The 26,594-nt window shown below is 40.4% G+C and overlaps 2 protein-coding genes and 1 long non-coding RNA gene across 5 annotated transcripts; 2 read left to right on the forward strand and 1 right to left on the reverse strand.

Moving 5' to 3' along the window:
• Positions 1-390: 390 nt before the first annotated feature.
• LOC120323166 lies at positions 391-2,169 on the forward strand. Its single transcript, XR_005563375.1, has 2 exons — positions 391-564; positions 1,679-2,169. It is a non-coding gene; the product is annotated as an uncharacterized LOC120323166 (long non-coding RNA).
• A 365-nt stretch (positions 2,170-2,534) lies between these two features.
• On the reverse strand, positions 2,535-16,925 carry CMC2 (C-X9-C motif containing 2). 3 transcript variants are annotated; one of them, XM_027725172.2, is made up of 4 exons: positions 16,821-16,925; positions 10,939-11,075; positions 6,737-6,808; positions 2,535-4,807 (listed from the first exon to the last, which is right to left on the reverse strand). In XM_027725172.2, the coding sequence occupies exons 2-4, from the start codon at positions 11,017-11,019 to the stop codon at positions 4,733-4,735; spliced, it is 228 nt and encodes a 75-aa protein (XP_027580973.1). In that variant the 5' UTR covers positions 11,020-11,075; positions 16,821-16,925; the 3' UTR covers positions 2,535-4,732. The 3 variants fall into 3 exon arrangements, with proteins under 3 accessions (XP_027580973.1, XP_039236747.1, XP_039236748.1); XM_039380813.1 differs by lacking the exon at positions 16,821-16,925 and adding an exon at positions 16,581-16,812; XM_039380814.1 differs by lacking the exon at positions 16,821-16,925 and adding an exon at positions 16,490-16,554.
• Positions 16,926-17,116: 191 nt separating this feature from the next.
• Positions 17,117-24,525, forward strand: CENPN (centromere protein N). The gene is made up of 11 exons (XM_027725192.2): positions 17,117-17,209; positions 17,814-18,004; positions 19,106-19,151; positions 19,879-19,935; positions 20,361-20,437; positions 21,138-21,314; positions 22,025-22,126; positions 22,688-22,745; positions 23,066-23,178; positions 23,772-23,895; positions 24,186-24,525. Exons 2-11 carry the CDS (start codon positions 17,834-17,836, stop codon positions 24,299-24,301), a joined length of 1,041 nt encoding a protein of 346 aa, XP_027580993.1. The 5' UTR covers positions 17,117-17,209; positions 17,814-17,833; the 3' UTR covers positions 24,302-24,525.
• Positions 24,526-26,594: the final 2,069 nt, after the last annotated feature.

Here is a 26,594-nt window from a genome sequence, read left to right on the forward strand (position 1 = left end):
CCAGCGCCACGCGGGGACCGCCAACATGGCGGCGCGGCCTCACAGCCCCGCCCGCGCGCCGGGGAGGACACCGCCCCCCCACAGCGCGGCCGCTGGGCGGCGCCAACGGGGCGCGGGATGAGGGGAGCGGGGTGAGGGATGGGGGGAATGGGGTGAGGGATGAGGGGAGCGGGGTGAGGGATGGGGGGAATGGGGTGAGGGATGAGGGGAGGGCCGGGCCCGCAGAGCCTGGCGGCATTCCCGGCGGCTGCCAGGCGGCGAGTGGAGCCGGCGCTGCCGGCCGCCTGATCCCGCAGCACTGGCGGCTCGCCCCGGAGCGGCCCCGGGAGGCAGCTCCGTGCCCGCCGCCGTCCCGGTCGGGGCACGGTCACGTCCGGTGTCTGCTGGCTGGCAGGTCTGCCAGGGCTCGGGAAGAACACTGAAACATTCCCAGTGTTCTTCCTGGCAGGCTGTAAGGAAGGGTTTTCCAGCCGCAGTCAGCGCTGGCATCGTGGCACGGCCGGAGCGCGGCCCCTCCGGCTCAGCGCAATCAAACCAGTCAAGCCCAGGCTGCTGGCAGGAAAGGTCAGGAATACTTCTCAGTGACAGATCTTCTAAAAATTAGACCGCTGATATCATGCAAACAGAACACGTCCTCTGTACCCCGTGCTCTCAGCACCTCAGTGTTGGGGATGTCATGGCCATATCAGCGTTCCCATGGCTCAGGGACACGTATCCACATTCTTTACGGCATTTCACGCTTTTGCCAAGGTAAAACAAATCTCCAGGTCCTGGGTGGCTGATGGCTGTACTGGGGATGAGTTCTGTCAAGCCATCAGTAACATCTTTCCAGATAATCAATGTCCCAAAAGATTTTTCTGCTCAGTTACCTTTTTGAAGTGTGGTTTCTAGGGGTCTACATAAAACCCCAATAAAAGTCTCACTGGTTAAAGCTCCATATCAAAGTTTCCAGCCCTTAAAATGTCACCAAATAGTTCAAAAGAGTAATTTTAAAGTGCAGTGGTTCACAAGAACCATTTTTAGGCTAACTATATATTTTGTTCCCATTGATAAATTTTCTGCTACACCTCAACTGAAAAAGGTTTGGGGAACCCGATGTGAATTCAGTATTCATTTAAAAGTTTTTATTAGTAGACCTTCCTGTACGACGAGGCAGGTTCTGTTGATGAGCAGCACAGTTACCACTGAGCCTGTAAACTAAACAATCTAATGGGACCACTAAGATTTGCTGATACTCCATTTTAGTCAATGTTAATAAAACTGAATGTGTAACTTAAGTTACAGCCGTAAAATCCATTATGTTCCCCAAGTAGAGAATCCACTTTGCTCAAGCACAAGTGTTAACAATTAATTTTGAACTATCACATTCTTGTATCATAGTTTTTTTTGTTGTTCATGTCCTTTTAGGTATTCCACAGAAATGTGTTTTCAGTTATATCAAAAAGATTTTGTATTAGAAGTCAGGCATTCTTTTGAAGCACAGGCAGTGCCAAATTAAAAAATGCCTGACTGTTGAATGTGGTGTAAAGCTTCAGCAAAGTGCTTAACACATCAGAAATATTCATTACAATGATTCCCAGTTAGGGTAGGAATAACTAACTTCTCAGCCGCATATTTTAGAAAGTTATTCACATTAGTCATTCCTGTGGAGTGTGCACCAAGACTACATCTCTTACAGGGTCTTTTTGAGTACACTCTGACACTCAAGAAGTTCTGCACGCCCAGAAAATTCACAATCAGCTCATCCCTGTGTTGGTGAGCAACTACCCAACTGTTTGAATAACCAGTGTGTCAGCTGGGATCAGATGGGGAAAAGGAAGTGGCTACAACACTCCCAGGATTACAGTTCTCACCCAAATTGTACAGCCAGCTCAACTGAATCAAGGCTTTACTGCAAAGTCTAGAAAGTGCATAGTCTTTATCTGCACAAAGGACATAACTCCTCAAGGGTGTTACCAGCTGAAGAGGAGCAGGGAAAGACAAACGGTACATTCATAATATATCAACACTCAGCGTTGCAGCTCAACAGCAACACCAACATCAAGTGCTGTTGTAGAAAGAACTTAACACCAGAGCAAGAACCAGCCCTGCTGCTCTGACACCATGTGCTGTTATTGAGCACAATATCTTTCCTTCTAGTAAAAAATAAATAAAAAATAAAACTGAAAAGAAGGAATACAAGATGTCCTCATTTAGTTTTCCACCAAGAGAAAGTACACAAGCAATAGTGTTACCAGGTATTTGTGGTAAAGCTGGAGGGATTTGCTGGACAGTTATCACATCCTAGACTTTCATGGTGCTTCACTGTGGAAAATCCTCACTGCTGTGGCCAGGTCTGGATCAGAGCTGCCATTTGCCCTTTCTGGTTCTCCCTTCTTCACTTTCCCATGTGAAATGTCCGTGAGCTTCTCACACACAGCACAGCACAACACAAAACCACACCAAATTTCTTTTTCTCTTCTCTCTCAAACGTGCTCTCTTCAGAAACAACAACAGGGGAAATACTCCTACAGACAAATGACATTACAATACAGTTCCTTCAAAGTCCTTACAGATAAAGTTTATTTCAGCCAAGGCATCCCCTCTCACCACTCAGCTCACTTTAGAAAACAAGAAAAAAAAACACATTTACCATTTCACCTTTTCCCCTTTCTCTGTCAGAGAAATCATAAGTATTATTGCACCAGTGTTTCTCCGCTTCAAGATCAAATTAGCAACATAAACTCTCTCAAACAAAAGGAACAAAACCCACAGCAATCAATGGGCACTCTCATCTCACACTACTAGTGGGCAATAAGCAAAGAGAAACAGGATGAACAAGATCAGACTTTCACTAAGTAAACAAAGCTTATCTGTAAAATAGAATTATTGCTAAATGTAGTTCAAAGTATCAATAGAAATTGTGTGTTCTATTTGGTCTTTCATTCACTAAGCACATTGATCTTTGAAAGCATGATTCTGACTAATGAGCTGTGTTAAGTGGCTCTTGGATTTTTGTTTTGTTGCTGTGTGAAAGATCGGGGCTCACAGAAGCTGATGAAAGAAACAAAAGCTTCAGTGCTTCTGCACTCAGATGTCAGCCCCTCGACCTAATCTCTGGAACAATTCTCAGTTTATTTATTTACTTAAAGGCTACAAATCCTATTTAAGAGCTTGCCTGAAGTAGGTTGTGTCATCTCAAATGGAAGAAGAATCAGGGATGCAGAGTTCCCAAATGGGGGGTCTCTACTCTTTGAAAATACTCTGAAAAATACCAATAAAGGCTGCAGCACTTCCAGCCATTCACGTCTTAAATCAAACAGTGCATCACTGACTTGTTCTAAGAAAGCAAAAAGCACATGAAGTTGTAGAAGCAATTGCTTCAGCTTTTCTTGGAACTTCCACTGAAAACAGTTGTGGTTATGTTTTACCAATTTAACTGGGTCCATCCAGGTATTGAGAAATAAATACAATAATTCACATTTTTCAAAAGAGATCACAAAATATAGTTTTCTTCCAAAACTAGGGGCATGTACCACTTTCAAGATTGAGTATCAACAATGGTTCTTACAACAAACCATACAGCTCACTGTAGAATAGGCACCCTTTTTTCAAAAGGTTTCAAGACACTTTGTATATTTGGCTGAATAAAATTAATTTTTTTTTAAAACAGTCTTTTGTTGCTTGGCAGAACAGAGGTGTTACTTAAAAGTAAGGTGAATGCAGCAGACACACAGAGAAGCAGCAGCTCCATCACAGGACAAGTCAGTGAATGTTTTGACGTGAAATCTGAATTCAGTGACTTGTTGAAGACTCTCTGCAGTCTGATGGCAAATAAACAGCTTAAGAGGCAACTTGGGAACACAATATGAGTTTTCCTGCCCACCTGAAAGGCAAGTTACACTTCCTTTCACTCCAGTGTCAGCTTTTCTTCAACTGCAACAGTCATAACTTCACCTTTGTACCGAGGAATATGGAAGAGCTGTTTAGCTTGTATTTTTGGCAGTGCTCCTCTTCAAAAAAAATCACTCAGCACACACTGATTGCACTCAACAAAAATCAAGGCGAAGCTTTGTAAATCCCTGGAAAAGTTCCACTCGGAGTCTCTAAAGCCGTTTGCTCCGGGAATGATGAACAAATTGTCTTACAACAGCCCACACTGTACACACAGTTGGCAGGGAGGGTTTTTAATCTCCTCAGCTGAAGACAGTAGTTGCATCCTTTTAGCTCCAATAAAAATACCAGGACTCCAATTATTCCTTGATAGGAAATTTCCAATTTCAAGCCACATCTGTTTAAAATTTCTTTTTCCCAATCCATTCGAGAACTGTTATCACAACGCTACAAAGAGCGACCGAAAAAGTCATTCCGTGTTTTGCAATGAAAAACAAACAAAAAAAACCCCCCCACAAAACCCAAGAAACGAGGGAGAAACTGCTAAACACGAGGAAATAAATGCAATTCAGCACAAATTGAGGAACACAGCAGCCTTGAATACATAGCACTCCACACACACCAACTCCTCGTTAACAATCACAAAACTACGTCAGAACAAAGACTTGCCCCAATAGTTTTCTTTTAGAGGTCAAAAATTAAGTTGTGAGCGATCTATTATATTTATTTATTTCCACACTGGTTGCCTTGCTGGGAATGAGTGTGTAGCAGGTGCATTTATATTTTTAACCCTTTTCCAAACCACTGGTGATGGAACTGAAGTGAATGTCCCTGTGGAGCTGCAGCTGCCCAGCCCAGCTCACTGCTCTGGGCTCCTGTGAGCATTAATGACCCTCTGTCGTTTCACCCGGTTCATGGCCCTGTTTTCTTCATACTGCAAGACAGAGAAGGAAATTAATAGATCAGCTGCCATCATTAGACAGATATGTCAAATGTAAAAGTGTAGAGAGAGTTTATTACCCAGGAACAGAAACAATATGTTCAACTGACATTAGACATACAGCTCTTGTTACTATCTACGTATAGGTTCGTTTTTACTTTGAAATTTACATTTGCTCCATTAAAATACACATTTCCAAGGTTGAGGTTATTAAGCTAAAGAGTATTAGAAGACTTTAATAAAGAAGATTCAGTTAATCTTAAGAAGGAACTTAATTATACAGCGATTTTACATCTGACACTTCACACGTGGACTGGGCAAAAAGTTGCCCTGGTGCTACTTTGGAGCACAGGTCAGGCTCTTTTCCTCTTAAAATACTGATTAATGTGTGTCTGCCTTCTGAAGCATGGATTTGTCATCACAGACTTGGCCTACTTTTGATCCTGGACATCAATTAAATGCACAGATAAAGAGTATACCAAGATGAAAGGAACAAAGGCAAATTTGGGTTGAATGAGGGTAAGGCATTTGGGTTTTTTTTTAACGGTTTAAACAAGAAGCACAACAGAGACAGGGCTCCAGGATTCCACTTAAAATGTAAAATGGAATCAAGAAAGCTTTCACAGTTTAGATATACGTGTAAGACCACCATGCTTTCAAGTCTGCCCCTGCACTAGCAGAAGCTTGAAGAGCCTTTCTTTCATTGCAACCAAAAAGGAAACATTTTCATGGCTAAAAGAAATGAAAAACTAGAAATCAATGCACGACCTGATATATATTTCATGAGAAGCAAATTATTCTTGTCCTTAAGTTAGAGCATAGATTTGTTCAATTTTTTAATAACCAGTATCATGACTAAAACCCAAGAAACCCACAAATGCCCAATTCTCTATATAATGTAATAAACTACTAAGGAAATTGATTTTGGAAAGGATTTGCAGTTTTTCATCCATTATACTGATTGGTCTATAACTGAGATAATGACCTGAAACATTACTTAACATTTACAGAATGCTTAACTTTTTCCCATGCCAATATTTAATTTTTCAATAACTCGCCCATGATTTTATGTAGAATGAGAACAATGGATCTTTAAAAGCTACATTTACAAAGCTACATTCAATAGTTGTGAACAGCCTTTCAGGGGCTTCCTAGTAATGGCATATCAATGTAGCCACATTTTTAGAAGGCAGACAAATATACTCATCAAGAACCCCTTTAATGTAAAGGTTTCGATGGAAGAAAAATAAGATTGATAAGATTACACGGAAAGAAACTTTTTACAATTGTGAAATTTATGTCAAAATCAGAAAGTGCAATTTCAAGTTAAGAGGTGTGTGAAAAGTTCATTTCTGCATTCTGTCATGTAGGCCTGACAACCATGAATGTAAAGAGCAGTTGAAACTCTTCTGAAAACCTGCCCATTAAGACACTAAATCCACTTAAACTCCTGGAATCTTCATTCCTTCATATCTGCAGACATTGTACAGCAGTATTTTCACCCAGGGTCTAACTCAGCAACTCATTAAGTATTTTCAGTCAGTACAAGTGACTTCAGTTGTAAATGTTACTCATACAGAAGTGACCATTACTGCTTCATATCCTACTTTGTGCAAATACCACTACTAAAAAAAAAAAATTCAGAAAAAGCTCAGAAGCAATCTGTGAAGTGGCAGTTCCTGTCTGCAGTATTTGTTTTGGTGAAACGTGTTTGCCTATTTTTGTGTGTCAAAAAATACACCACTCCATTTGTTAAAGCCAGATTTTACTTGACAAATTTATCAAAAGAAGTTTAAATTTGGTCTGAAATGCCCACACCAGAACGTGGTTACTTTTACTGATTTGTGCTACTTCGTAAAAAGCAACTCAAGTCCTGTCCAGTTTTGTACTAAACATTAAACTCACTGTATATTTGTTTCTTACCTCTTTTCTTAAGCACTTCCTCATCTCACGGTCAATGTCGTTGCAATGGCCAAAAAATTTCAAGACGTTGTGCTGATGAGTTGGGAGAAAAACAAAATTACAGTTCAAAGGTTTCTTCCTCTGAAGCTCCAAATTTCTTGCATTTTTCAACGTATCCTGGTCTTCTTTTCCTTTCCTTTTTTTGTGGAAAGTGATGCTTGGTAACTTTTTCCCTCTGAATTTCTGTAGCCAGAAATTCAGAGCTAATCCTGACCCTCACTTGAGCCACCCCCACCTTGGTGAAGGTTGAAGGTACTCCCCATTTTGTACAACCAGACTAAACAAGGGCACTTAAGCTCAAACTATTAAGTCTAAATGTAGAACATACATTTTATGGATCTAGAAGTCAGTCTTACAACTCTCACTCACACTACCTTGAATAATGGACCAAAAATAAATATTCTGAACTCCAGGTTGTGATAAAAATGCAACATCCTCCCTGCTTCAGTTTTTATTATTTCTTCATGATTAGGGAGTCAAAGGACTCCCTGCTCCATCATCCCAACCACATGAGGAATGTGGTGTTGTTCCAGAAATTGCAGGCATTGGGCTTAATTGACTGAAACATTAGAATCAGTATAAAAAATGGGGGATTAAATTTCTCCAGATCTTGAGGTTAATAAATAAGATGCAATTACCACCTTTATGACACAGCTCAACTGTGGGCCTTACACATATTTAAGTGTTCCTTAGTTTCTGAAAAACTGCAGGCCTTGTCCTCAGGGGCATTCCCAGCTATCCTGATGATATCAACCATAAAAATCTGTCCTCTTATGAAGGATTTCCTGAAGTAGTTCCATATTATCAGCCCTCAAGTCACTCCCAGAATGCCTGCTTCTAGGACTGCTCCTTCAGAGGGATGCTTCCTGCCATGCCACAGAATTTCACGATGGAATTTGGCAGCAGAGCAGCCAAGTGATTTAGAAGATCTGAAGGACTGGAGGTCTCAGTAGATATTTGCAGCTACACAATCAGTGGAGACAACTCAGCCAATTTTGTACACAAGTAATGAATTTTAAAAAAGATTCAGGAAGAACAAAACAGATGAGAATGAAATCACTTTTGCATTTCAGGGGAGACCTCCCTGCATTTCCACAGCTGAGGAGCAGCTGCTGGATTTATACAGGGGATACAGGAACACTGGTAAGGATTTAAACAGGGGCCAAGATTTCAGCCAATAGAACATGACTGGAAGCAGGAGTGGGTTAATAAAGATTATGACAAACACTTAACTATAGCAGTGCTATAATTAGCTTGTTTACACCTCTCTGCTTTATAAAGGGCATCAGGTGACTCTGAAGCAGTTGAGTGAAATAAATGGTCACTTCACTGCACACTGATCTGGCTTTTACAACATTTTCATTTCAGCTAATACAGATTTAATTTTGTATTCTGCTCCCACACCTGCATGTTAAATCTCAAGGTGAATGCTCACACTTCAAGCCAACTCCACTCTGACTATGCAGCAGTTTCATCTATGTTTATTTAACCAGATTCCTAAGATGTCACTTCTTGGCTCAGATTAGGAGGGGAAAAAAAGAATCAGTTTCTCAAAAATAGTTATTACACCTATTACAGTGATACAATTGCAAGACAATATGCATTTCTTTCAGCTCCCACCTCTAAAAATTAAGTCTATTTAAAGCACATACTTGGCAACAGAGTGGAGTTATTAAAAAATCAAAATAGTGACATCAAATAGGAATCCCATTAACCTCCCCTCACTAGATGCAAAACCTGATACACAGGGCAGGTTCTAGATTAGGAATAAAGTAAATCAAATTGACTGTTGTGAAAATACACATACAGGATACCCAATTAAAAAAATAACACTTTTCATCCCTCAGGAATAGTAATTTAAATTGTAGATGAAGGTTCCTAGGACATGTTGGCATTGTAAGGAAACAGAAGTAGTCACCAATAACTCATTAAGATCACTGAGTTCAGATTTCAGTGACTTCAATTTAAAAAGAATATTTCAGTACATTCCCCTTGAATTTCAGATGAAAAAGTATTGCTTCCTTTCAAGTGAGAGTGAAAGAAGCCATCCTCACCCTTCCTGTTCTGAGGCTGCCAGCACGAATATCCTCTCACAGCTGAGCACAAGACTGACAAAAGTAATTCCTCTTCATGTAAAGACCAACTTCAAACAAAACCAAGAGAATATAATCCTGTGCATGGCTATCATTGCTGCTCCTGGTCCCTTCATAAGTCAAATTGGCAATAGATTCCTTGCAAACACTTGCTGCCAAGGAATTCAAGTGCACCTATTAGTTCTGTTCTCAAGGCAGTCTAATAAGCTACATTATACAGCAAGCTCATGACACTTAGTGTATCTTGACATGCATTTAAAGCAAAAAAACCCAAACCCCAAACAACAAAACAGTCAAGTCATTACTTTTCAAGTAGTAAATCAATATTGCTGCTCTCCTAGTCAAGGCACAGAAAGCCCAACTAAGTATGTACCAAAAAGCAGGACAAATGTGAATGTATTTTCTTTCCTGGTTGGATTTTTCACGATCGTGAAAAAATAATTACAACATTTAAATTTTATATACTGCCTATTATTTATATTATTTACTGCCTCCTCTTAACTGATGATCATTTTGTTTGGCAATCTTTTTGATCCTATAGTAGTTAATGTACAAGAAGAGTCTCCTCACTGAATTCCAGCTACTGAACATTTTTACTACACTACAACATTAATGTTGTTACCTAAAAAAATCAACTAAAAAAGGAAAGAAAGTCTCTACAATCTCTCAAATTACTGAAAGCATTTTTAGGCAAATCAAAATTTTTGAACTCAAAAAAAAAGCATAACTCCTACATTCAATACAACTTTTAGCCTTGAAGCTCAGAGATGTTCTGTACAGGAGCACTGGAAGTACCACCTGTGAGATGGAATCAACAGATTCCAGCATGTCCATGGTTCAAGATTCTGCACTACAAGTGCCAACAAAAACAAATTAAATGCTGCCAAAGAAAACCACCACAGCACACTCACTGCAGGTGAATTTTAGTTGCTCTGCTCCCTTCATTTTTGTAATTTAGGAATCATAAAGTGTGGTACTGGAAAAGCTTTTTAATATGTTACTTTAGCTACTTTAAAATCTTGCAACAATGTTGTTATGCCTCTTTCACGTAAAAGATCTCTCACATTTTGTGTATTATCAGCCTTGTTTTTCATTCTGTAATGACTTTTGAAAAGAAAAAATTACAGTTCTGTTCAAAACAGTAAAGCTAACATATGTATTGTCTTAGAATATATGGATAACTGCATTAGAAAAAATTATCAACATTGTATCTGAACATAGAGGGGAAAATATTTTAGGTTGTGTGTAAGGATTGGTGTAAATCACTTTTCACATTCATAGTCAACACTTAAATATAGTTTTGTCTCAGTAGCAACTATGAAATTTAACTTTTGCATGCACTAACACAACAAGGTATCTGTCCAGAACATCCATTTAGAGTATACTGGGAAAATAACACCACTGCAATAAGGCTGCAGAAAGCCTTCATTGCTGGGGATGAGTTTTCTGCATCTACAGATTTACTACAGAGCAGATCTTAAAAGAAGAGGCTTTTAAACCAGTGAGATGAAGATTCCATCATCTTGAAGTGATGAAGAGCCTTGAAGACAATTTAGCATTTCCAATCCTGGGGTAGGTCCTATGAAGAAGAGGGAAGTCAAACAGTAATTCCCAGTTAGCTCTCCAGGCACTGAATGTCAGGCATGTTGGGATCCCCATCAACACATCTGCTTACAGCAGACTGAAACATCTGCCCCAGGGATAGATGGAATATGGAAATGCCATGACCACACAAAAAGAGGGCATTTGAAGTTGCTTTTGTTATTGATTTTTTGAGGGGCACATAGCACTAAAAGGTGCAGAAGTTATTTCAGTCCTTAAAATAGGTCCCTATGTATCAAGCTGGAGCACGGGAAATTTTAAGGTATGTTGTATTTCCTAAAGAAATCACTGGCAAGATTTTACACACAGTCATCAGATACCTGTTCAGTGAAAACACACCAGCTACATTTCATGGCTGCTCTGCCTAGGGAAGGGTTTGCTCTTTGTGACCGTGTAATATTCTCACTAATTTATCTGACACTCATCTCCCCAACCCACCCACTCTTTTCTCTGCTCAGCACTCCTTACCTCCTGGTGACACTTCTTGAGCAGACTGATAATTAGGTTACACTCTTCAGTGTGCAGATGAGGAGACAGGTCTGGATGCATCTTTAGTTAGGGATGATTTTAGTAGCACAAGGACAAGAATCCCAGAAAATTTCCACCTGCCAACATTAAAATGTGAAAGTATAACCAGAAAGCTCGATTTAACACATATTATCAGCAGTATCTTAACAAAATATATTTTAGATCAAAATGCAGCTTAATATGTGTAATTTATATTACTCAGTTAAAGTTATTAAACCCAGCACATGTCTGATCTTCTACACAGCCCAAATGTTAAAAGTCAACTAGAAGTTTATAATCTTGGCTATCGTGGACACAAGCACACCGGTGGGATTTTCATTTTCAGGGACTCTCTAGCAGCATGAATCTTCCTTGAATTGCAGATTATCTTTTCACCTTCCTACTTCAATTTTCTGCTTTCTCACTTTAACAAAGTGAAGTGTATGGGATTTTCTTTCTACCTTCTACAAAGTTGAACAGGAAGCACAATGCAATTTCATTGCAGCACTCTGAGAACTGGCACCTTTTTTAGTCATCTACAGGCTTTTTAATAAGTCCTAACCAAACATTGGTGATGCTTTAAAAACCAAAACTTCACCAAAAGAGTAATGATTCTTTTTTTTAATTATGCACAATTGGAATGTCCCTTCTTGCAACAACTCCCTGTTGTTGCCTCTTGCTCTTTCACTGTTCTCCTTTGAAAAGCAACTGGATTTGGCTTCTACATGAATCCCAACTCCTTCAGCCAGTAGAAGGAAGCATTTAGGTTGCCCTCAAGTCTTCTCTCTGGAACACCAAAGCAGCCTCGCTCCTTGAACCTCATCCCATCCACCAGCTGCTCCACACTCCTGACCCTCTTAGTTTCCTCTTTGCTGGATTTGGGTTTTATCATCTCTCTTAGACTGCAGGGCCAGAGAGAACACAGTATTTCAGACATGGCCTCAAAACTGCCAAGAAAAGGGGAATAATAACTTCCCTTGATGTGCCAGCGATGCTTCTACCCCAGCCCAGGGAGCCACCGGCCTTGGCTGCTGCAAGGCTGCACTGCTAAATCAAGTTTTAACTTCACATCAGCCAGGACCCACAGGTCCTTTCCTGCAGGATTCTGTGGTGCAGGAGCAAATTTCATTCTAGAAACAAAATTTGATATTACCTCCCATTGAGCAAAAAAAAAAAAAAATATCCCCAGACGAAATGTTAAAGTTCTTTTGTTGAAGAGGATGGAAGTGTCACGTGGTAGCAGCTGAAATAAAGTGACATCTTTGCTGTGGAAAATCACTGCACCAGGGAGGGGAGGAGGAAAGTCCAGTTCATACCAGGACAAATGGACAAAATTCTACTTGTATGGTCCATACTGCCACTGAATTAAAGAGATGCCTGTTTGTTTGTTTACTTAGTATTTTGTCATTCTCTCTTCTCCCAAGATCACCTTTGCAGCTGCAATACATCAGGCAAACGCCACTACAGCTTGTATTAAACAGCCACCACTGTCTTAAAACTCCAGCTGAACAGACCAGACAAATACAAGTAGCCAGTGGCCAGATTTTACAATTGCAAAATGCCCACATTCAGCTGCAGTGCTGGCAGCAATAATCCACACTGCTATTTTTAGGATGCTCAAGGAATATATTCAGCTTGAAGAGGTACATACACTAAGGTACCCAGCACTTCCCATCATGTGCTCAGCTTCACAAGAGTTAGATTCCCACAAGCAAACTAAATTTTAAAATTCCAAACATTTAAAAGCCTCTTGAGAACCACGAGAATATGTTCCACATAATGTTGTGAATACATGTAGTGATTTCTTCCAAAAATCTTCCCCCATGCTATCTGGAAGTCTAATATTACACCACACTTACTCTTAGCACAGAAGTTGTTGGAGGCTGTACAAGTTGCTTTAGCATTCTATGACAAATTAACAAATGAACCTTTGGAAATATGACAGCAGGAGCACGACTGGAACAGCAAGGTGATTAAGAACCCTGCTGTGTTATTGCCACCAGCTTTTGATTGCATGCCACACAAAGTCAATATGTTTTAAATTTATCAGTGGAGGTTTTTGATAGCACTGGAGTTAGTGCTCCCTTGGGAGGGTGACCTGCTCAGTGGCTGTGCTTCACTGTAACATGTGTGAACCCGGATGATTATTAAACCTCTTCATCATTCAGCCTCTGGCTGCGCTTCCTCAAAGTGCCACCCGAGGGGGCTGTCCGGGAGGGAGAAAGCAGGAGCGGCGTCCCGGTGAAACAGGGAATATGCACATCAGGCCGGGAAGTCAAACGGAGCACTTCAAGGGAAGACTCATTATTTCTAAACTAAGGTGAACAATCACTGCCATCGTTTACAAAACTCTTCTCAGATCATGGGCGAAAGCCATCTGTGTCACAAACATGGTGAGGTGTCCACTTCAGCAATTAAAACCTTCTAACAACTCAAAAGCATTTTCCAATGGCACCTCAAGTAGGGCAGATGCCACAAATCAAAGGTCCCAACTGTCACCCCAGTTCATAGATCAGCATTCCGGAAATTTTCAAATAACATTCAATACCAGAATCGTTCGAGTTCCATTACCAGACATGGCACTCAGTTCATGGAGGCTACGATGGAATAAAGTAACAAAACATCTTATGGTGCTCATGGAAGCCTTCCCTGGAGCCTTTAAGGACTTCTAAAGTTGTGACAGAGCAGTGCCATCAGTGCTCAATACTAAACTGATGTTCAGGAATGTCACATTAGGCAGTGATCTGTAGGTGATCACAGAAGGCTCAAATCTTTTTGCTGGAGGGGAAGGACTCTGACAAACCAAAGAGTTTCAAGAGAAACAACAATGTGTGTGAAGAAAGGACAGGATAAGCTATTGCTTTCTTGAGCTTCTTTTTAATAATATTCCAACATAAACCAGATCCTTTCTAAAAAAAAAAATCAAAAGCCTAAACTTAGCAATTCTCTGACAATGACACTGAACTGCCAATACTAATATTTTTGTTCTGAAAAAAAAATTATGAGATAATTCCTTGCATAAATAATCTTGGACACTGAGCATATCAAATTGCTTAAGATTTCCTAATAGGAATCAACACATAAATTATCAAGAAGTGATACTCATCCCTAATCCAAAAGTTGATCTATACACATGTTCAATACATTAAATGTTTAATATTAATGTGCAAAAGGAACACATATTACAATGTTCAATTAAAACCACAAAGGCCAAGCAAAAGGCTGTCCCAAAGGAGCAGGCAAAGAACTCTGGAGGCATTTCATTCACGCTCCTGTTAGACACCAAAATTTAGGATCAAGTGCTTGTTTCTCTCCATGTGGCAGTTTCTCCTCCTGACCTCCTTAAGGCAAAGAGCAGCAAAAGGACCTGGCCATGTGCTGAAAGAAGGGATTTGGTACATTCTTGCTTCTTCCCAAAATGAATTATGAGGTCAGCATGTCAGGAATCCACAGAAGTTCCTTGCTTTTCTTGGAATCTCCCATAAATGTGAACTAACCAGTTCCCTGATGCAGAAGAAAAACTAAATTAGGTTGCTTTAGTGTTGCTGATTAGCCTAATGCTTAATATTTCCATGCTTGAGGGATCACCACAAAAAAAAAGGTTTAAATCTAGGCAATTGTTTCCATATGATGCTTTTTTCATATTTCACTTAAACATGTCTTCTAACACTACTTTTTAAACCAAGTTTTGGTTATTTCATTTAAAAAGAACACAGCAGTCATTTTTTTCAACTTTCTAATGCCAGTGTTAAAAAAAACCCATCATGAATTCACATATTGCCCAGAAAAATGACTTAAGGCAAAACACAAATCCTTGTTTACCAACCCCGATGATGAAAAACTGCACCTGAGCACCTCCACAGCTGATCATTAAGCTCCTTAACCAGAAACGCGGAACTTTGCTTTCCACAGAACACAAACATTTGCTGCAAACACTCAAATAACACCCACCAGGCGGCAGCAGAACCGAGCAAAGCAGAACATGGACTCGCGGCAGGGAAGGGTGAACAAACCCGTAATTCCTCTGAAGAGCCGCTCCCCACGTTTAACATTTACTTTTGCACTTCATGTCACTGTCTAACTTGAGTAAGACCAAACATTCGGGGTCTTAAATTCTCAGTTATATAGTATTGTTCTGTTTGGCACTGGAAAGAAATACTTACAGTCCAAACAACTCTGTTTACTCAAATCATCAGCGTCTTCTGTGAGATTGTACAAAGTTTTAGCATAAAAAAAAAAGGATTCAGCTCCACACCCAACGGTATCATTCATGTCACTTCAGCAGAACTTCTGCATTCCCACTGTTACCTTTTATATACAAAGTATTTTTGGTGACAAGTTTCCAGTACTTGGATCAGTCATTCAGAGAAATGAGAAATCACAGTTGATGCACACAATCTCAAAACACAAGGGAACTCTTTAATAAACCACTTTTAGCCAAGTCTTACACAAATTAGTCATAACCTCTTGAATTTCAGTCCCTAAAACTAGTCACTAGTTTTCCAACATTATTTCCCCCATTCTGGTAAGTAATTTAGAAATGTATCTATCAAGACTTGCAAATAGCAAGGAAATACAAAAGGGGCCAATTATATTTACTTTAAATATTTTTAATTATGTAGATTGCATTTACTTTCCCTGAACCTAAAACCCAGTATTTTTTAAAAAACTTTGATAACTGAGGTTCATACCACTTTCTGCCAACATTTCAACATCCCTGACAGCAGCAGAATGAGCTCACCTGCTACTTTTACTAATAAGTATCTGATAAAACTACATTATACCTGATTTCACACCTAGTAAAGCAATAAGGTGTTAATCCTAATGAATAAGGCAGGTTGAACACCAACTTGAATATCAACTAATTTCTACAGTTTTATTTCTAACACAAAGGACTGAGTAAAGCACAAGAAGGCATTTTCATTTCCTGGCAAATATTTAAGATTGTATTCATACAACAAACATCAGCATAGTTACAGGACAATTAGTGGAATATTTTTATTACTACATACAGCCAGTACCACTGCACAATATAACACTGTTATCAAAGATTACCGAAGCTATCTCTTCCTATTCCTGCTATGTCTACGAAGACAACAATATGCAGTCAAGAATGACAAGACCCAGCCAGCATAAAAGTAAAGCATTATCCAGTGGGAAGTGTCCCTGTCCATGGCAGGGGGTTGGAATGAGATGATCTCTAAGGTCCCTTCCATTGCAAACCATTCTATGATTCGATAAGGACGAGGTGCTGTCACCCAGTTCCTGTTTTGCCAGCTGGTCTTGTACTTTGGCTGCATCCACCAGACCAGGCTTCATTTCATCTCTTGTTTCACGAATTTCCCAAAGAACAGTTTAACCCTAGTGCTGCCAGCAGAATCTCCTAGCTTACTGTAAAACAGCTAGGGAAGAAAAGGGAGCAAGAGGATCACACTTCCCTGCTGGAAAACACAGGCTCTGACCCCTCGAGCAGCCAGACCCCCCTGACGAAAGGCAGAAAGAAAGTACACACTGTCCGAGTGACACGGCCGTGCCAAGGGGCGGGTGCGAGGGGCCGGGGCACCCGCTCTGTTACCAGGGTAAGGCGGGGGGTCCCCCCGAACCTGCGCTGTCCGCGGCTCCTCACTGCTCCCGGGAGGCCTTCACAGAGCGGCGGGACACACACGGACAGCAGCTGACGGCAGCCACAGCGGCGAGACCTCAGAGCTGCCCTTCCAGAGCTCTCCCCGAGCCCCGCGGGAAGACACGCGGCGAACAGAGGGTCCCAGAACCCGGACCCCCAAGGTCAGGCGGTGGGGAGGGAAGAACATGACAGAGGGAGGAAGGAGGGTTTCCCCACACACCTTCTTTTCCCTCAGGGTTCCCTGAGGCCCCGCCCGAGGCCGCCCCTCACTCACTGGCCGCGGCGCGGGGCGGGCACGGCGTCTCGGGCGGCCCCGGCCGGAAGCCGCCTCAGCCGGGAAGGCGCGCGCGGCGCCGAGGCGGGAGGCGCTGTGATTGGACGGCCGGGGCCCGGCGCGGGGTCTGATTGGCCGGTTCGAAAGGCGGGCGGCGCGCGGCGGGGCCCGGACCGGCAGGGTGGGAGCGCTGAGGGGCGGCCGCGTTGGGCCGCTCGGTTCTGCTGCTCTGCTGCTCTGCTGCTCCGCTGCTCCGCTCGTCCCGGGACCCACTGCGCGCCCGTGCCCGCTGTCTGAGGGCACTTATCGGACCGGACGGGCAGGAACAGCACTGGGTGAGACCCAACGCCCCGTCCCTCGACTCGCACCAGGCCTCGGGCAGGGAGGGGAACTTCTGAGGGCGGGAGTGAGGGCATTTGGTTTTCTCAGAGGGGGGAACTCATCGCGGTTTGCAGCTTCCTCGTGAGGGGCAGAGGAGGGGCAGGCACTGATCTCTGCCCTGTGGGGACCAGTGACAGACCCGAGGGAATGGCTGGAGCTGTGTCAGGAGAAGTTTAGGCTGGATATAAGGAAAGGTTCTTCCCCCAGAGGGTGGTCGGACGCTGAACAGGCTCCCCAGGGCAGTGGGCACAGCACCAACCCTGACAGAGCTCAAGGGGAGCTTGGACAACGCTCTTGGGCACTTGGTACAAGTTGGACTCGGTGAGCTTTGTGGGTCCTTTCCAACTCAGAATATTCTATGCTTCAGTGATTCTAAGAAGGTTATTGCAGAAGGGTTTTAACTCGCTGTTGTTGGTGTCTGAGTCTCTGGTAGTGCCACGTTTAGGACTGACACCAACGTGTTGCCAGTCGTGCCGAGGTGCAGCTTTGAGCACCTTCAAAGGGAGCGAATCCCCTGAGCCTGCCCGTGCCTTGGTCTTAACTTCCTTGACCTTTCAGCTTTTCCAGGTGGCTCCATCATGGATGAAACTGTGGCTGAGTATATCCGCAGGACTGTGCTAAAAATCCCACGGGATGAAATCAAGATGATGCTGCAGAAATGGGACTTTCTCTCTGAGGCACAGCTGCAGACTGTCAACTTCCATCAGATAAAGGATAACATTTCTCAAGAAGTTGTTCAACTCTGTGAGGTAAATCCTCTCCTTTGGGGACTGTCAGGGACAGACAGGATGCATATTGAAGCACCAGCAAAAAAAATTAATCTTTGGCCCTAAAACAGCATCAAATGGCAGTTTGTAGTCTGTAAAATGCAAACCTGAACTGGTAATATCATCAGTTTTGTCTGGTTTATAGGAGTGTAGAACTGCCCCATTCTAAGTATGAAAATGCATGTTTTGAGCTCTAAATTACACAAGTTAGATAAAAGCTCAGTATGTTGCATCTTTAAAAAATGGGTGTGTTTTTAAGTTGTAAAATAAAGGCTCGTTGCACAGGCCTGATTTAAATCTATTTTGTATGGGTAATGACAGCAGTAGTTTATATCTTTTAGACTTTTCAGATTTGTTTGGAAAATTTCCTTGGCTAGAATTACTTCCATTCAGTGTACTATAAGCAAAAAAAAAATTATCTGATCTAACTCTGATTTTGGTGCACCAAGAATCTTTATATATATCTGGAGTCTTTATATATAATATCATAACTCAGATACAGTTATTACTGATATCTCTTGAATTCTATAGCTTTTTGTGTCCTTCCCTTTGAATTTCATCCTCAAAGGTTAATTACCTGGAGTGTAGATCAAACTAAAGGAAAGAAGCCATTAAGTTATTCTCCTGAGATAGCAAATGTCACATTTTAAAATAGCATTTGTTTCTGAAACATTTGTATCTGTAACAAGTTGTGTCACAAAGTTTCTTAAAAATCTTTTCACACTGTAAAGCTTAAATAAGGAGAAACCAAGTATGTTAAAATTCAGTGAAATACTAGTCAGTGTTGCATTATGTCACAAATGCCCATTAATTATTTTTTTAATTGCTTGTACATCATACCATGTTCTTGCTGCTTCTGCAGAGGAACACTTTAACCTTGCTGAAACAGTTTTCATTATTGATTTCTCAAAACTCTGTTGTGTGCACCCTGGGACCAGGTGGGGTGTCTTTGAGGAGAGTGTACGAGTTGGGGGCTCCAGTGCAATGTAATTTAAACTACCAATACTGAGAGTTTTCACATGCTAAGCAGTGTGATTGAGCATTCTGGACCTGCAGTTCACCATGCACTGTTGTTCTTTCTAGGAAAATTCTGCAGACATAAAGCAAGCAGCTGTTCTAGACATAATTTGTAAGTAAAAAATTAATTAAAATAGCTTTTTTTTTTTTTTAGTAACTTGATAACGCCCTTAATTACATAGTGATTACTGCGGGGCAGTACAGATGCACTTGGTGTAAGCAGATCACATTTTAGATGAATCTTACTGGAGGTGACCTTGTTTAAAAAAAGCTCAAAATCAACAAAAGCATTTTTGCTTCTTCTGAGGTCTCAATAGATGTAAACTGTTGTAGCCCACATCCAGCACCCAGTTATAAATGCAGAGATACAGGTTTGTCTCTAGTGTGCACCAGACCCTAAAGCCAGTAATTCCATGCCCCAACAGGAAATAACAAAGGCAAAACTATCAGCAAATACTCCAGCTGGAACTCTTCACTCCAGTATTCATTCACAGCTTGATTATATAATAGTTTAAATCTCAGGGTTTCTTTTAACATTCTACACATCTCACATTTGAGTTTGGTCACTTTGGGTGAAACCCTTCCTTAAACATTGACCCTCAGGGATGCCCTTTGTTGGCTGCTCACTGAGTTACAAAAGAACTTCCCATCTCTTTTAATAAAAAAACTGTTTTATGTTTGCTGTGAATGGTAATTTAAGAATGCTGAATAAATTATATTCCATTATCAGAAGTAATCTTTTTGAAAGTAACCTGCCTGTAAGAGTATTGTAAAATTCTTTGTTCCTCCAATTACTTTTTGACAATACATTGTTATTGAGCAATTCCTGTCTTTCTTAGACAACCACATCTACCAAAACAAAAGAATATGGAGTGTTTACCAGATGAGAAAAACAGGTAAAATCTCTTTCCTTGCTTCTTTTCCTTCCTTCCCACAGTTCTCAGCAACTTACTGCTGTGCTGCCTCATATCCTACATTTTAAACATAAATATAGTCTCGTATGGATTTCTTCTGTAGAGATATTTTGAACATTTTACTGCAGTCTAGTATGGATTTTTCGATGGAGATATCTTTAATGTTTTTAGAATACTTTCTGTTAACTTCTCAAGCAGTTATTAGAAATTAGTGACTACTAATTAAATATTAACCTTTTCTCTATATAGCAATAATGAAGGTCAGACTTAACCCACATTTTGTATAAGGTTATGCAACTTCAGCTTTTTCTGCTTAATTTTCTTTCAGCAAAACTGAAAACATCTCTGAACTAGTTCTTTTACAGACAATTCTTACTTCTGGGTTGACTTTTTTCCTCATGTAACAGGAGAAGAATTGGAATATTTTGACTTAACAGATTTCAAAAAGAAATTTAAAAGGAGACTTCGGTCAGCCTTGAAAAATGTAAGAATAAATCCATTCTAAGTTTTGTTACACAGCTCTGGTGTCACTAGGTTGTTTTCATAACCTTTCCTCACAGTTTGTGTCGAAAATTAAGTGGAATTATTCATTTGGGAATGGTAGGAACTGCATGTGAAATAGGAAAAATGTATTGCCTATCTGTTCTAGCAACTTCACAATTATGCTGGAGGGAAATAAAATGTGAGTTTGTCTTAAAATGGGACTGACTTCAAGGAAAGCAGCATGGTGGTGTCTTCTCATCTTGAGCAGTGATAAATATTATACTGGGCTCTAAAATCACAAACTGAGCAACAGTTTAGTTTCTCCAAAAATGGACATACTGGAATTATTGCCACTAACCCTCCATCTAAACAGACATCTTTGTGTGTTGTTATTTTCCCAAAGGAGAAATCAAGGTTTTCATAATAAGCTGGTTTTATTTTCACCCTTCACAAGAAAATATATATTGACAGGAAGAAAAGTAGTATTAGAGTTCAAAAGATGATGCTTCTTTTTATCCCAGTTCGTGAGGTTATTGTTTTTCAGTGGAAATTTGATTCAAATCCAGCCCTGACCACACTTGGTGGGTTTTGTTTCTTATTCAAGCAGAGGTGTACTAAATGATATTTGGGGTTAAGAGAGTAGAAAATCTTTATGGCCACCGAAACGTGTTGGTAAATCAAAGCTTTTCTTTTTCTCTCAGGTCACCATCACCTTCAGGGAATATGAGGATAATGCCATCTGGATTCGGGTTGCCTGGGGAACCCCCTACAGACAACCCAACCAGTACAAGCCCAGCTACGTCGTGTACCACTCCCAGACTCCCTACGTCTTCATCTCGGCCTCGGTGCTCAGGAGCAACTTGCCTCTGCTGTGCCAGGTACACAGTAAAGCTGCTCAGCCCCTGACTTCACCACAGCCATGGGCAGCTGGGATTCTGTTAGCTTTCAAGAGGATGGGTCCAGATTCCTCACTTAACAGAATTTACTAAATTACTTCTTTTTTTTTTTCTTCTCCCTCGTGATAAAAATGGGGCAAAAGCCAAATCTTTGGATCGGTGCATCATGAATAAATTCAGTTCACTATGTTTTTTACTGATCCTAAATTGTTCTAATTCCTTAGCAAAGTGTAAGGCAGTGTTTGATTAAATTGTCTCATAGAAGTTGAAGAATATTACATCAACAGGGTTAAGCTGAAGAACTAAACACCTGAGCTCATCAGGGAATGCTCTTCATTAGTTTTAAAACACCTTTTCTGTTAACTTGTGATCAGTGTTGGTAGTCTTTTTTTTCTCTACTTAGCAAACTTCTGCAGTAGTAATTTAAATATTGTATTATTCTGTTTGTTTATTTTTCATCTGATAAGGCTATGGGGTTTATCTTGTTAATCCTGTGAATGCTTTTAAATATTAACCTGAGCTTAATAACAGTCTATGCAACATTTTTTTTCAGATACGAAAATCCTGCTGGTTAAAGGGCAGTTGCTTGAAACAAAAACATCACAATGTCTAGAAATACTATATTTTTGACATGTTATAAGCACAGTGGTGATTAAGAATGATGTTAAAACAATTTCAATTTTTATTCAAAGGCCCTGATTGTTGCTTCCAATTACCATGAGATTCGTGAAATGGAGCTTCGAAGTCATTCTTTAAACTCCCTTAAAGATATTGTGTTTAAGAGATATAGCCAGGTGAGCCACTTCACAAGTAAATCCTAAGATAAGTCTTGCTTTTTGTTTCAGGCCTAGTTCTCACCCTTTAGAAGGGGGGAAAATTCACCTTTTCCAAGAGACCATCAAGTTAAAATAATATTGAACTACTGAGGTGGACAGCCTTTCTTGAAGGTAACATTACAATGGGGATGTGATCACTTGGTATCCCACCTACTCTTTATTATTTTTTATTCCTGATGGCTAAACTCAGGCTAAAAATTACATGAGCAATTCAGTTCTAGGATTTTTTAGCACCATTCCCATGGCTTCTGAGAGCCATAAGTTGAAGGCTGTTAAAATGGGTACTTAGTCTGCTTGTCCATGTAAAACTTTTAAATAGGGAACTGTTAACAAATATCACAGGACAGGCATTTTTTTCCTCAAAATTAGGTTGGCTTTCTGACTTCTAGTACTGGTCAAAAATTGGAAGAATACTCACTTTGAGAATGAGAAGTAAAAAGAAATCTCTAAAGTTCTTTTCAGCTACAGCTTCTAAAAGTGGAAGTGAACTAAAATATTATTTTTTCTCTCTCCATTTAGAACTTCCAAACTTATTGTCCAAAACCTCTACAAGGAAGGACTGTAGAACCAGAAAGTGGTATGTATATTTGAAATGTCATTAGTGCTGCCTTGGGAAATGAGATTCATAACAGGAAGTTTACATAAGTTACATTCCCACTACATTATCCATTCCTTGTTCAATGCCCAGTATCTCACATTAGCTTGTGTTTTTCTCTTGGTAAGCACTGAAAATGTTAAGTGATAGAAACAACTACCTTATGACAAAAAGATGGTGATGAGTTTGTTAAAATTATTATTTTCAAATTTTCACCAGAGTAATCTGATCAGAAGAACAGTATTGCAGCAGCTGCCAAAGTTGTCTTTCTGTTTTCTCTTCCCTACTCTTTTGCCCTGCAGTGGATTTAAGGATAATTCATGAAAACAAAAGTGAGAAAGAAAGAATCCAGAGACTGAACCAGGAAGCTTTTGGTAATGGTCCCCAACCAATACTCCAATTTGCACAATATAAGGTAATAAAAGCAACCAATTTGGGTTTTTTTTTCATGTAGTGGTAGTTAAGCTAAATTTCAAATTGAAGAAATACTATGCTTTTTTAAACTTTAAAGAGGACATTTTAACATAAATTAATTAAAAGTCTCTCTAACAAACATATTTGCATTGAGATTTGGTCAGTCTTAGATCATGTTTCAGCCTCATGAACTCAGCATTTTGACTTGTTTTTGTAATAAAGGTAGACTTAAAGCAGTGTGTTGGAGCAGGAGCAGTGAGGGTTATTTGAAGCACATGCAAAGCTAATTCTCTGTATAACACCATAATTAACTTGAGTGATGCACAGCTTTTAGCTGATGATCAGGCATATTGACAATTTTAAGAGATACTTAATGTTTTACAATATTACTGAACAAGCTGCCTCTTCCCTCAGCAGAAAACTGCCACGTGGTGGCACCCTCTGATTTTATTACAACATTGCTCCAGCTGCAATCACGTTCATTACAAATGAGAAACAGCCTTATTGCATATCACATTTAAACGTTTAAATAATAACATATAAAGGAAATGTACTCATTGCTTATACTCCCTGGTTAAATTTTGTGTTTAACAGCTTGAGACAATGTTTAAAAGCAGTCCTGAAATGGATGTTTTGGATAAAAAAGAACCGTTCAGATGTCTGGTCAAGTTTTCCAGTCCACATCTTTTAGAATCACTGAAATCCTTGGCACCAGCAGGTAAGTGTTCCAATTCTATAAAATGGAGGGAAAATGCTGTTTAAAATTTTTTTAAATTTAAATATCTTGCATAAGGGAGAAACCTCATAAGTTGTTTAGAAACAGATAGGAGTGTAGCAGAATAAAAACATTACCACTTCAAAAACTTATATCTAACTATATCTTAAAATTACTAGTTTGTATATGGATACTCAAGCTGTGGTTTTAGTTTTGTGGTTTAGTTTTATAACACTTGTGAAAGGTAAATAATGGTTGAGTACAGCTGTAATTATTTGTGTCTCTCTCTCCAGGTATGGCTGATGCACCACTTTCACCACTCCTTACATGTATAACACAGAAAGCTAGGAATTATTTTAGAATAAGAGAGAAAAAAGGTTTATTTCCAGACAGTTTTGTAAGCCCTTAATTTTAAACTTGTTCATAGAGAAAAATGTAATTTGTTTTTTACTGCTATTAATCTAAATCATCATAAACTTTGAAACAGACTTTTAGAAAACAACTTATTCTTTGGTAATACCTTAAATTTTTTTTCCAATTTATGGCTTCTTTTAATTATTCTCCCCACAGTTGTCTTTAACAGAAATCAGCCCTTTCCTTGACTAATAAAAGAAGTCCATTGCGAAGTTTAAACAGAAATCGTGGTTATTCTAAATTTTAACGTAATGCCTGCTCTTAACTGTATTTTTAACAGTATTTGTGAGGTTAAAGCTCAGTGAAGGTGCAGTGACAGAGCTGTAGCTGCTCAGTTTGCTGTCAGAGCTGCAGGTGACTCTGAGATTGTTGGTGGCCCTTCTTATTGTGGCTCCAGTTCAGAGGGGTGGCACTCCCTGGCTGCAGCTCAGGCAAGTTTTTATCTAAATAGGTGAAGTTTGTATTCAAAGACCATTACAGGGCACGGGGAAGAAGGGACTCTTGGAATATAGATTCCAGTAAGAAGCTTCCATCCAGCTTCAGGGGATATTAACTCAAAGACCTTCTCAAGGGCAACAAGGGCAACAAGGGCAACAGCAAATAACAAATACTTAAGAAGGAAAAAAATCTGTCTTTGGTATTAATGTCTTATGAAACTTTATCTTGGAGGAGTACAATGAAACAGGCAATATTTTCTTTAGACTATTCAAATTAATATTTGATCCTTCTGAAACCCTTGCACGTTGCCACTTTTCTGTGCTTGGGGACAAGGACTGCAGGATCAAGATGGCAACAGTCACTAATGCAAACACCTTTGCATTGGAGTTCTTTGGAGTTGGGAAACATTGGGAATGTATAGATAGTTGCTGCATTTGGGTTTTTTAGATGGATTTGATCTCAGGATTCAGTTCTTGAGTACAAGTGTTTTCTCTTTAATTCTGTTACCTGGGCACTTTTGTGTGTACTTTGTGTAATGTGGGATTTCCAATTCACTTTGGATACCTCAGTGCTCAGAGGCAGCCTTATTTTGAGAGGTTGTATGGGCATGGTTTTGTTTTCAAACTGTAAATAAACGTGTAAATTAAGTCTTCTCATAACAGTTTGTTTGGCCTGACTTAGAAATACGACTTATCATATTCTGATGTTTGGTTTGGTTTTTTCTCTATAACTCACATTTTAAAAGAGGTTAGTTTAGGACTATCTGCTAGTGATATGGTTTTTAGGAATTCCACCTGATTTAAATCTTAGTTTGACAAAATCCTTCATGTTAGGATTCTGAAAGAATTGCAGGTTTTCTGTGATGGACACTGAGTTGGCTCTTACATGTCTCACTCACCCTCACAGAGCCTTCCAGGATTCAGGTCCATTAAGATTCCAGTGTGCATTTCACTCTCTGCTACTTGTTCTTCCTAATGCTCTCTCCCAAATAACTTAAATGCCTGAGATGACAATGATTTACCATAAAGGTAAAGTTCCCAAATGCTCTAAAACACTGTGAGTGCCTGGCCTAGTGCCTGTGCTTGCCTCTTGTTTCTGGGAAAGGCAGGCTCCATCCCCTTTTTAACAACCAAAACATTGGTATCTCTGATTTTCAGAGATATGTTTCATCTCTAACTTCCTGTAAGCAGGGATATTACAGGAACTGTGCAGCACTTCCAGGCAAGCAGGTGTGTATTTATTAATTTGTCAGAAAACACATCTGCAACTCCTGGGTTCCTTCTTGCTGAGCAAGTGTCCCCATGGAGAAGGTAAAGCAAGGGGGGAATGTGGAGACCAAACTTGTCTTCCTCGCTCCAGCTGGTCTCTTCCAATAAGTTGGAAGTTTGGGGTTGGACGAGATGACCTCTGTTCTGTGATAATCCCAAGCAGCAGAACCACATGGAGCTGTGGGGACAGGGGCTGGGGGATGGACACACAGTGTATGGCATAACCCTTCCCTGATAAATGGTGCACATGTTGTCCTTTAACTTGAAAAATTATAGGGGAAAAGCCACAGTGTTGTGTCATTGGTTCCAACATCAGTGAATCACAGAATATTCTGAGTGGGAGGGGGATCCACAACGATCAAAGTCCAACTGCTGGCCCTGCACAGGACAGCCCCAAGAATCCCACCACGTGCCTCAGAGCATTGTCCAAGCTCTCCTTGACCTCTGTCAGCCTTGGTGCTGTGCCCACTGCCTGGGGAGCCTGTTCAGTGCCCGACCACCCTCTGGGGGAAGAACGTTTCTCTAATACCCACCTAAACCTCCCCTGACACAACTCCAGGACGTTCGCCAGAGAGGAGATCG

Source organism: Pipra filicauda, unplaced genomic scaffold (assembly GCF_003945595.2).
Source record: "Pipra filicauda isolate LSUMZ 115617 unplaced genomic scaffold, ASM394559v2 scaffold203_size1373443_pilon, whole genome shotgun sequence".
In the NCBI taxonomy this organism is placed as follows: domain Eukaryota; kingdom Metazoa; phylum Chordata; class Aves; order Passeriformes; family Pipridae; genus Pipra; species Pipra filicauda.